Consider the following 12583-nt stretch of genomic DNA (forward strand, 5'->3'; position numbering starts at 1 on the left):
AAGTTTCAGGCAGGAAGAAAGAAGTGGAGAAATTTAAAAAGCTTAAAAAAATCTTTCTCATGTATTAAAATCTAGCTTTTTATTGATTTTTAATTCTTAAAATCTGGAGCAAGTTTTTTGGTGATGAAAAATCATTGTCAAATTTTTTTAGTATGTGAACATTTTTTAATCAGTTCAGTTCTTTCTAGGAAAAAAATTCAATTTGAAGATTATCCAGACTTTTACTTAATCATATGTAACCATTGTATGTATGTGTGTGTGTGTGTGTGTGTGTGTGTCTTTCTTAAACATAGCAGTTACTGAGAATTCTCTTAACATTTAGATATGTAAAGATGTACAGACACCCTAAGTCTTTCAGGAATATGACCTGTGATTGGCATGATGGTACTTTTCCTTATCTGTCATATTGGACTATGCACTGTCTTGTGTACATCCATGTTTTTTGTTTTCCTTGTACTAGAAGCACTTTATTGCTTCTATTTAGCCAGAATAGGTAATGCATATATCACATATAAAATTGAGGCTTTATCACTCTGACCCATGATGTCATAATTAATTTCTTTATTCTTCATTATTTTGTTGTTGGTGTTACGTTAGAGCTCTTGTTAAATTAGAACTCTGACCATTACTTACAGGAGTTAATTTAGCATGAGTGACTTCATATAAAGTGCCCTTTTGCTTGCTGAGCATTATTGAGGTTTATTGTATATCAAATGAAAATGGAGAGATTAGTGATTTCAAATTATTTATTAAAAGACCAGGCATGCTAGGTACTTATGCTGCCACCTTGTGAAAATTAATGAGATAGACAGGTAAAACCAAAGCTTATGATGAAAACTTATAAATAATTAAAAACCTCCCTCTGAATATTCTAAGTACATTATATTAATAAGTTCATGTTCATCATGCAGTTTGCATTTCAGGCAGGCACCTTGTCATCTCTACTACTTAAATTTTGTAGGTGTCTAAAGCTGTGTCTATATGGAAATCTGATGAAATAAGGTATCTTCCTAAAGGCAATTATAGCTGCTTCAAACACCCAAAGAGGTAGGATTGGATGAAAAGGCCTCCAGGACACAGTATCTTAAAATAGGAAGGATAAAAATTGTGGGCTATATTAGCATGAAAGTGGAAGTTACTCAGTTATGTCTGACTCTTTGTGACCCCCTGGACTATACAGTCCATGAAATTCTCCAGGCCAGAATACTGGAGTGGGTAGCTATTCCCTTCTCCAGGGAATCTTCCAAACCCAGGTCTCCTACATTGCAGGCAGATTCTTTACCAGCTGAGCCACAGGGGAAGTCACCAGGGAAGATATATTAGCATATCAACGACTATTATATTATTTTCAACTACTTTCTGAAGTAATTTGTGTTACTTTGTTGAAATGAGTGTGTTTTTATAAACTTTAATTTGCAGGAATTGGAATTACCAACCCTAAAAGGCCTTTCATTTACTGTCAGACCGGGTGAACTGTTGACTGTGGTTGGACCTGTGGGAGCAGGAAAGGTAAGTTGTGATGCCTTTCGTCAGTTTGACGCAATGCTGCAGCTCCTGTTAAATTCTCAGAGTGGAGCCCACAGCTGAGTGTGACAGGGTTTGAATTGGGTGTGTCTAGAACAGTGTTTCTCTAGGTGTGTTCCATAGAATGTTAGTTTTCAAGAAGGTTTCATGGCCAAATAAGTCTGGATAAACACACACTGTGTTTTCCTTCTTGATGTTTCATGTTGCACAGTTGGGAACTGCTTGTGGGGGGTTTGGCTGTTTCAGTGAAGGAAATTATTGATGTGATAGCTGATCAGGATAGACGGAGACAGTGGGGACTTCTTTTTGTCACAGTGGCCCCTCCAGGAAGTCTGGAGGTGGTGAAGGCTCTTGCCAGAAGCTCTGAGCATTTCCTCATGTGACTTTACCTGGTCCCGCCAGTGCACATGTAAGTGAATGCGCAGCCATGTGGTAGACCTCAAGGTACAGACGTGAGCCAGACCCGACGCCTCTGCCTTTCAGAGGCAACCAGATTCTGAGGTGAGACAGATATGCAGGCAGATTATTTCAGCCCAGTGTGGTGCGTGCTCTGATGGTGTGGACATAGACATGCCGCTTCTGTGTGTTACAACAGATTTGAAGGACATGTGTACGTGCACTTAGTCTCCTGTGTTTTGCACAACAAAATACAGAAACCTAAATGTGGGATTTGTACATGAGAGGGAGATGATTATCTCTATGATGGACTTTTAAAAATATTTATTTATTTATATTTCTTTTAAAAATTTATGTATTTATTTTACATTTTAAAAATTTATTTATTTATTAATTGGACGATAATTGCTTTACAATATTGTGTCAGCTTCTGCCATACATCAGCATGAATCAGCTGTAGGTATATGCCTGTCCCCTACCTCTTGAACCTCCCTCCCACCTTGCACTCCTCTAGGTTGTTACAGAGCACTGACTTTGAGCTCCCTAGGCATGATGGACTTTAACTCTTTGACCACAACAACCTCAGAGTTCTCTTAATTAATAATCTTTGGATATATTCTTCACGCATCGCTTTAAGTTAACAAAGAATATTTATTTATTCTGCTGAATTGGGTCTTAGTTGCAGTACATGGGCTCTCTAATTGTGTGTTGGCCTAGTTGCCCTGGGGCATGTGGGATCTTAGTTCCCTGACCATGTATCTAAGCAGAGCCCCTGGCAATGGAAAACAGATTCTTTTTTTTTTTTTTTAATCTGGGTATAATTGTTACTTTTTTAAACTTTTTATTTTATATTGGGATATAGCCAATTAACAGTGTTGTGATAGTTTCAGGTGAACAGTGAAGGGTATCTTTCAACCATACATATATACATGTATCCATTCCCCGGCAAACTCCCCTCCCATCCAGACTGCCACAAAGCATTGAGTAGAGTTCCATGTGCTATACAGTAAGTCCTTGTTGGTTACGCATTTTAAATATAGCAGTGTGTACATGTCCATCCCAAACTCGCTATATATCCCTTCCCCACATCCTGGAAGGTGGATTCTTAACCACTGGACCACCAGGGAAAGTCCCCACATACCTTTTTAAAAACAAGTATTTGTCAAGTAACAGATATCCAGATGCAGGAACAACTGCATTAAACATCAGATACAGAAAGTAGTGCACAAACTACTGCACAATTGCACCCATCTCACACGCTAGTAAAGTAATGCTTAAAATTCTCCAAGCCAGGCTTCAGCAGTACGTGAACCATGAACTTCCAGATGTTCAAGCAGGTTTTAGAAAAGGCAGAGGAACCAAAGATCAAATTGCCAACATCCACTGGATCATCGAAAAAGCAAGAGAGTTCCAGAAAAACATCTATTTCTGCTTTATTGACTATGCCAAAGCCTTTGACTATGTGGATCACAATAAACTGTGGAAAATTCTGAAAAAGATGGGAATACCAGACCACCTGACCTGTCTCTTGAGAAACCTGTATGCAGATCAGGAAGCATCAGTTAGAACTGGACATGGAACAACAGACTGGTTCCAAATAGGAAAAGGAGTATGTCAAGGCTGTATATTGTCACCCTGCTTATTTAACTTATATGCAGAGTACATCATGAGAAATGCTGGGCTGGAGGAAGCTCAAGCTGGAATCAAGATTGCTGGGAGAAATATCAATAACCTCAGATATATAGATGACACCACCCTTATGGCAGAAAATGAAGAAGAACTAAAGAGCTTCTTGATGAAAGTGAAAGAGGAGAGTGAAAATGTTAAAGCTCAACATTCAGAAAACTAAGATCATGGCATCCGGTCCCATCACTTCATGGCAAATAGATGGGGAAACAGTGGAAACAGTGGCTGACTATTTTTCTGGGCTCCAAAATCACTGCAGATGGTGATTGCAGCCATGAAATCAAAAGACACTTACTCCTTGGAAGGAAAGTCATGACCAACCTAGATAGCATATTCAAAAGCAGACATATTACTTTGCCAACAAACGTCCATCTAGTCAAGGCTATGGTTTTTCCAGTAGTCATGTATGGATGTGAGAATTGGACTGTAAAGAAAGCTGAGCACAGAAGAATTGATGCTTTTGAACTGTGGTGTTGGACGAGACTCTTGAGAGGGGACTGCAAGGTGATCCAACCAGTCTATCCTAAAGGAGATCAGTCCTGAGTGTTCATTGGAAGGACTGATGTTGAAGCTGAAACTCCAATACTTTGGCCACCTAATGTGAAGAGCTGACTCATTTGAAAAAACCCTGATGCTGGGAAAGATTGAGGGCAGGAGGAGAAGGGGACAACAGAGAATGTGATGCTTGGATGGCATCACCGACTCGATGGACATGGGTTTTGGTGGACTTCGGGAGTTGGTGATGGACAGGGAGGCCTGGTGTGCTGCGGTTCATGGGCTTGCAAAAAGTCGGACACGACTGTGTGACTGAACTGAACAGAAAGTACACATCCTGCTGGTCTGCTCTGCTAGAGAAGAATATTACACATTGTTAGTCTTTGCTGAGTAGAATGCTCTGTTTGGGGAAACTAACGCAGGGTAGATTGTTACGGTATTTATATTCCTTATCCACCTTCAGTTTACATTGACCAATAGTGCTCTTTTCCACGTTTTTCCTTCAATATTCAGAGCTGCACTTTATCCTGTTCTGATATCCTTGATCAAGCACCAGGGTGGGGACTGTGCGGCATTCGTGTCCAGGCCTGAGTTCTCCCTGTTCACATGTGCATGTGCTGCCGTCTGTTTCAGTCGTCACTGTTACGTGCTCTGCTGGGGGAGCTGGCCCCGAGCCAGGGGAAGGTCAGCGTGCATGGGAGGATCGCATATGTTTCTCAGCAGCCCTGGCTGTTTCCAGGAACTGTGAGAAGTAACATTTTATTTGGGAAGAAATACGAAGAAGAGCGATATAAAGAAGTAATAAAGGCTTGTGCTTTGGAAGAGGTGAGTAATGACTTGTGAGCTGCATATACTCAAATTTCAATTGATAGTGTTGGCTTAAGCTATGAGGTTTGTTGAAAGTTCTCTTTTTAAAAAATTTGAAAGGTCTTTGATTGTTGCTTTAAGCTGGTCTGGGTAAACATGCAGTTGTATACGCAGTTGTTTTAATTCTGATGTGATAATCACAGAATGCCTTTATTTCATTTGGTGAAGCTTCATTCAGTTTTAGGTTCTTTTTTTAATGGACAGTTACAAAAATTTGTAAAAACAGAGAGCACACTGTAATGATCCCTCATGTACCCACCCCCAGCTCCAACCAGGATCAGCTGGTGGCCAGTCTTACTGCATCTCCGCCCCTGCCCTCTGCCAGCCCCACCCCCACCCCATTATTATTCTGGAGCAGATCCTAGACCTCAGATTAGTCAGTCCATCTGTAAACATCTCATCTGTTTTTGTCTAAAAGATAGGAAAGCCTTTGGAAAAAAAAAACTTACCAACATTATTTCACCTGAAAAATTACCCTAATTCCTGAATATCATCAACTTTTTCATCAGTGTTTACATGTTGCTAATCATCTCACTGAGAAGTCTTGTTCACTATTGATGGAATCAGACTCCACATGAGGTCTGCCCACTGCACTTGGTTAGTGCCTCCTCAGTCTCTTTCAGTCTCCAGGTTTCCCTCTCTGTTTGGTTTTGACTTGTAATTTATTAAAGAAAATGTAATGCTTTAAAATTTCTTCTTAATCCTGCCTCATTTCATTGGGGGAGAGATTGTTTTCAGAAATTGCATTGAGTTTCACAGAAAATGGCAAGAAGAAACATATAACTCTACCTTGAGATTTAGATGAAATTAGTAAATGAATGATGAAAACTGAACTTACTTAATAGGAAAATGTAATTTGGCAAAAAGAAAGAAAAACATAAATACAGATTAAACAGTATTTTACTCTCTTGAGTTATAAAAATCCATGAACAATAGTGTTAAAGGGCTCCCCCTGTGGTCTGTTCAGATCTGCACATCTTTTATACTGTGAGGAAAAAAGTCTGGAACTGTCTTTCAAAGGTGTGGTGGTGGAGATGCCAAACCTGCTTTCTGAAGAAACAGTAGTTTTGCTTGAGTAATGCTTGAACATCATAGATTTTTATCAGGTGAATATCAATTTTTGATGATGTGGACAAAATGGAATTGCTCACTCTTCTGTTTCTTTCTCCTGGTCTGTGGTTGGTTAATGGGAGATTGTGTTTGCAGAACCGATGCCAAGTTAGCAGTAAACAGCAAGATTTTTATTAAATAGTGTTTATACTGTGTAAGAAAAGAAGGGGAAAGCAAACATAAAACATTGAGACAATAGCTCCCATTTATTTAGAGTCTACATGCAAATTATTTCTCTTTCTCAGACATGCACCCAGAAGAGGGTATGCTGCTGCTGCTAAGTCTCTTCAGTCGTGTCCGATTCTGTGCAACCCCATAGACGGCAGCCCACCAGGCCCCACTGTCCCTGGGATTCTCCAGGCAAGAACACCGGAGTGGGTTGCCATTTCCTTCTCCAATGCATGAAAGTAAAAAGTGAAAGTGAAGTGGCTCAGTCGTGTCCGACTCTTAGCAACCCCATGGACTGCAGCCTACCAGGCTCCTCCGTCCATGGGATTCTCCAGGCAAGAGTACTGGAGTGGGGTGCCATTGCCTTCTCCCAGAAGAGGGTATATGAATTATTAATTCTTTATGATTATCTTCGGAGAAGGCAATGGCAACCCACTCCAGTACTCTTGCCTGGAGAATCCCAGGGATGGGGGAGCATGGTGGGCTGCCATCTCTGGAGTCGCACAGAGTTGGACACGACTGAAGTGACTTAGCAGCAGCAGCAGCAGCATGATTATCTTCAGTGTTACCATCTTCATTTTATAGTCGGTCAAACTAAGGCTTGGAGAGAGAACTTTTTAAAAAGCAGGTGATGGATAAAGCTGGAAGGTGTGGTGTGGAATAAACAGATTTCAGGTGTTTCCTCTTTACCTTAATCATGTCAACCTCCTGATGCCCAGATCAGACTCCAGAGACCCAGACCAGTGTGTGGGTGTTTCTCTTATGACCTTTCCTTTCTGGTGAAGCTCAGCCTTGTCTTTCTCCCCACATGTGAGCGTCTCTGCAAAAGAGCAGGTGCTGGACAGTGGCTGATATTCAGTGTTTCCCTGGGGACCAATGCTTTGCCACAGCCACATGGGGTGACAGGACCAGTAATATGGGCAGCGTCCGGGGCTTCACCCATCCTTGGGAGTCTGTGCAGCACAGACTCTGGTGGGAAAGGGCCCTGCAGGACTGGGCTGCACAGCGATTCTTCTGTACATGATGTGACGTTTATAAACATGGACTGCTCTCCTGTTCTCTGCACAGTCAGGACATGCAGTCGGGCCCCTCGTGCCCATTCCTTCCTTGGCAGGAAGGGAGGCCCAGGGCAGAGAAGTAGTGAAGAGATGAGCTGTGGCTTAGTCTTGCCTGCTGTTACTTTGAGTATGTTCTGTTTCCTGCCTGGGCCTCTGACATTTCAAGAGGATATTGGGTCAGAAAGTTTCCAGGAGGTTTTGCTGCTGCTCTGAAGTGTCATCTCTGCCTCTGATTAGCAGGGGTCAGCAAGATCGTTATGATACCTGGGAACCACCTAAAAAGTAATGATCCTCTGCTCATCTCCTTTTAGAATCCATGACTCAGTGGATGGGCATCAGGTGGTCACATAATAGTGGTGTGCTGGAGGTATTTTGTCCTGTAGATACGGAGACTATATGTGCAGTAGAAAAGGCTTGGCCTTTGGAGAGAAGCAGTCCTAGGAGGTATCTCTAAGTGTTTGTCTCAGTTTCCTTTCTTATTAAATGCAGGAGGAGTGAGGTTACTGTAAAGGCTATGCCTTTACAGTTACTTCATAGGCCATGCCTATGAAATGCAGGCATGTCAGGGTTTCAGTAAATTGTCCCTGTCCTTTCTATTCTAACCCTTTTCTCTACATCTGCCCATCCACACATCAGATCAGATTAGATTAGTCACTCAGTCGTGTTCGACTCTTTGCGACCCCATGAATCGCAGCATGCCAGGCCTCCCTGTCCATCACCAACTCCCAGAGTTCACTCAGACTCACTTCCATTGAGTCAGTGATGCCATCCAGCCATCTCATCTTCTCCTTCTCCCCTTCTCCTCCTGCCCCCAATCCCTCCCAGCATCAGAGTCTTTTCCAATGAGTCAACTCTTCACATGAGGTGGCCAAAGTACTGGAGGTTCAGACTTAGCATCATTCCTACCAAAGAAATCCCAGGGCTGATCTCCTTCAGAATGGACTGGTTGGATCTCCTTGCAGTGCAAGGGACTCTCAAGAGTCTTCTCCAACACCACAGTTCAAAAGCATCAATTCTTCAGCGCTCAGCCTTCTTCACAGTCCAACTCTCACATCCATACATGACCACAGGAAAAACCATAGCCTTGACTAGATGGACCTTTGTTGGCAAAGTAATGTCTCTGCTTTTGAATATGCTATCTAGGTTGGTCATAACTTTCCTTCTAAGGAGTAAGCGTCTTTTAATTTCATGGCTGCAGTCACCATCTGCAGTGATTTTGGAGCCCAGAAAAATAAAGTCTGACACTGTTTCCATTGTTTCCCCATCTATTTCCCATGAAGTGGTGGGACCAGATGCCATGATCTTCGTTTTCTGAATGTTGAGCTTTAAGCCAACTTTTTCACTCTCCTCTTTCACTTTCATCATGAGGCTATTGAGTTCCTCTTCACTTTCTGCCATAAGGGTGGTGTCATCTGCATATCTGAGGTTACTGAGATTTCTCCCAGCAATCTTGATTCCAGCTTGTGTTTCTTCCAGTCCAGCGTTTCTCATGATGTACTCTGCATATAAGTTAAATAAACAGGGTGACAATATATAGCCTTGACGTACTCCTTTTCCTATTTGGAACCAGTGTGCTGTTCCATGTCCAGTTCTAACTGTTGCTTCCTGACCTGCATACAAATTTCTCAATAGGCAGGTCAGGGGGTCTGGTATTCCCATCTCTTACAAAATTTCCCACAGTTTATTGTGATCCACACATTCAAAGGCTTTGGCATAGTCAATAAAGCAGAAATCGATGTTTTTCTGGGACTCTCTTGCTTTTTCCATGATCCAGCGGATGTTGGCAATTTAATCTCTGGTTGCTCTGCCTTTTCTAAAACCAGCTTGAACATCAGGAAGTTCACGGTTCACATATTGCTGAAGCCTGGCTTGGAGAATTTTGAGCATTACTTTACTAGCCTGTGAGATGAGTGCAATTGTGCAGTAGTTTGAGCATTCTTTGGCATTGCCTTTCTTTGGGATTGGAATGAAAACTGACCTTTTCCAGTCCTGTGGCCACTGCTGAGTTTTCCAAATTTGCTGGCATATTGAGTGCAGCACTTTCACAGCATCATCTTTCAGGATTTGAAATAGCTCAACTGGAATTCCATCACCTACAGTAGCTTTGTTCATAGTGATGCTTTCTAAGGCCCACTTGACTTCGCATTCCAGGATGTCTGGCTCTAGGTGAATGATTACAACATCATGATTATCTGGGTCGTGAAGATCTTTTTTGTACAGTTCTTCTGTGTATTCTTGCCATCTCTTCTTATTATCTTCTGCATCTGTTAGGTCCATACTATTTCTATCCTTTATCGAGCCCATCTTTGCATGAAATGTTCCTTTGGTATCTCTGATTTTCCTGAAGAGATCTCTAGTCTTTCCCATTCTGTTGTTTTCCTCTATTTCTTTGCACTGATCGCTGAGGAAGGCTTTCTTATCTCTTCTTGCTATTCTTTGGAACTCTGCATTCAGATGCTTATATCTTTCCTTTTCTTCTTTGCTTTTCGCTTCTTTTCACAGCTATTTGTAAGGCCTCCGCAGACAGCCATTTTGCTTTTTTGCATTTCTTTTCCATGGGGATGGTCTTGATCCCTGTCTCCTGTACAGTATCACGAACCTCATTCTATAGTTCATCAGGCCATCTATCTATCAGGTCTAGGCCCTTAAATCTATTTCTCACTTCCACTGTATAATCATAAGGGATTTGATTTAAGTCATACCTGAATGGTCTAGTGGTTTTCCCTACTTTCATCAATTTAAGTCTGAATTTGGCAATAAGGAGTTCATGGTCTGAGCCACAGTCAGCTCCTGGTCTTGTTTTTGCTGACTGTGTAGAGCTTCTCCATCTTTGGCTGCAAAGAATATAATCAGTCTGATTTTGGTGTTGACCATCTGATGATGTCCATGTGTAGAGTCTTCTCTTGTGTTGTTGGAAGAGGGTGTTTGTTATGACCAGTGCATTTTCTTGGCAAAACTCAGTTAGTCTTTGTCCTGCTTCATTCTGTATTCCATGGCCAAATTTGCCTGTTCTTCCAGGTGTTTCTTGACTTCCTACTTTTGCATTCCAGTTCCCTATAATGAAAAGGACATCTTTTTTGGGTGTTAGTTCTTAAAGGTCTTGTAGGTCTTCATAGAACCATTCAACTTCAGCTTCTTCAGCGTTACTGGTTGGGTCATAGACTTGGATTACTGTGATATTGAATGGTTTGCCTTGGAAACGAACAGAGATCATTCTGTTGTTTTTGAGATTGCATCCAAGTACTGCATTTCAGACTCTTTTGTTGACCATGATGGCTACTCCATTTCTTCTGAGGGATTCCTGCCCACAGTAGTAGATATAATGGTCATCTGAGTAAAATTCACCCATTCCAGTCCATTTCAGTTCGCTTATTCCTAGAATGTCAACTTTCACTCTTGCCATCTCTTGTTTGACCACTTCCAATTTGCCTTGATTCATGGACCTGACATTCCAGATTCCTATGCAATATTGCTCTTTACAGCATCAGACCTTTCTTCTATCACCAGTGACATCCCCAGCTGGGTATTGTTTTTGCTTTGGCTCCATCCCTTCATTCTTTCTGGAGTAATTGCTCCATTGATCTCCAGTAGCATATTGGGCACCTACTGACCTGGGGAGTTTCTCTTTCAGTATCCTATCATTTTGCCTTTTCATACTGTTCATGGGGTTCTCAAGGCAAGAATACTGAAGTGGTTTGCCATTACCTTCTCCAGTGGACCACATTCTGTCAGATCTCTCCATCGTGACCTTCCCATCTTGGGTTGCCCCACAGGCATGGCTTAGTTTCATTGAGTTAGACAAGGCTGTGGTCCTAGTGTGATAAGATTGACTAGTTTTCTGTGAGTATGGTTTCAGTGTGTTTGCTGTCTGATGCCCTCTTGCAACACCTACCGTCTTACTTGGGTTTCTTGTACCTTGGGCGTGGGATATCTCTTCACGGCTGCTCCAGCAAAGCGCAGCCTTATTGCTCCTTACCTTGGACAAGGGATATCTCCTCACCACCGCCCTTCCTCACCTTCAAAGTGGAATAGCGCCTCTAGGCTCTCCTGCGCCCATGCAGCCATGGCTCCTTGGACGTGGGGTTGGTCCTCCCAGCCACTGCCCCTGACCTCGGATGTGGGGTAGCTCCTCTCGGCTGTTCCTGCGCCATCGCAGTCTGGTACTCTCAGCTGCTGCCCCTGACCTCGGACGTGGGGTAACTCCTCTTGGCCACTGCCCTTTGGGCATGGGGTCCTCCTGGCTTCTGCCCCTGACTTTGGATGTGGGGTGGCTCCTCTTGGCCACGCTTAGTGTGCCGGTCATCGCAGCCACCTGCACTTAGTGGCCATCCACACATACATTCCTATAAATATAATCAAGATTTTTTTTCCCCAAGGTTCTTCCTCCTCCTACATCCCCCAAATCCTAGAGGAACAAGCACTGGAAAACAGCATTTCTTAGAATGTCAATAACAACTAGATGTATTAAACTAGGTCAAATTGAAGTAAATGTTTAAGTTCATCTAGATGAAAACATTCTTCTAATAAAACATGAAGTGATCCCATTGGCAACATCAGTTCAGGCTGATGACGTCAACTCCAGGGCCCAGGAGTCAGAAGACTCAGAGATTGAGTCTCAGTTTCTCTGTTTTCTAGGTGTGTGGTTTTGGCTGATTGTCTGAACCTTACAAGCCTGTTTCTTCATTTGTAAAATGGAGATAATAATACTGTCAATCTTATAAGGTTGTTTCGAGAATGACATGCAATAGTGATTTTAAAGCACCTGATTGCTTAGGGACATAACAAGCACTCTATAAATGTTAGAATAATTTTGAAAATAAATTAGCCTCTAATTGTAAGCTCAACCAGTTTTTGATAAAGTCACATCCATGAAATGTGACTTGTAAGAAAGAAGGTATCTTCTTGATATATGTAACTTTCATTATTTGAGCTGATAATTTATATAGGTGCTGTACATATAGTATATTACATAAATCAACAGTAAACATATTCTGTTACCATAAGCAAGAGTGTATGTAACATTGGTCTGCATGTCATCTTTAACCATTTTTAAAAACTTTTGAGTTTTAAGTTGTTTTTTTTTAAAAAAACAAGTTTTTACAAAACATTTTTAAGGCTTTTAAAAACTTTTGGGCGTTACACAGTTAAAGGTATCAAGCTGATAAATTCTAGTTTGATATTTTCCCACATAGATCACTTGACCTTACAAATCCCTCTTGGATGCCTATAAGCTTGTACCTTTATCTCATATTTACCACATTCTTGCCAGCATGAACCCT

General features: G+C 41.8%; 1 protein-coding gene across 1 annotated transcript in view; it reads left to right on the forward strand.

The window, feature by feature from the left end:
* The window catches only part of LOC113888456 (multidrug resistance-associated protein 4-like), a 90993-nt gene that overhangs the window by 43427 nt on the left and 34983 nt on the right, over positions 1–12583 (forward strand). Inside the window, exons 10-11 of the mRNA XM_027535579.1 lie at positions 1420–1509; positions 4735–4926. Coding sequence (XP_027391380.1) covers positions 1420–1509; positions 4735–4926 — 282 coding nt within the window. The remainder of the gene's footprint in view (positions 1–1419; positions 1510–4734; positions 4927–12583) is intronic.

The sequence above is a fragment of the Bos indicus x Bos taurus genome, unplaced genomic scaffold (genome assembly GCF_003369695.1).
Source record: "Bos indicus x Bos taurus breed Angus x Brahman F1 hybrid unplaced genomic scaffold, Bos_hybrid_MaternalHap_v2.0 SuperScaffold_100147, whole genome shotgun sequence".
Taxonomy (NCBI): Eukaryota; Metazoa; Chordata; class Mammalia; order Artiodactyla; family Bovidae; genus Bos; species Bos indicus x Bos taurus.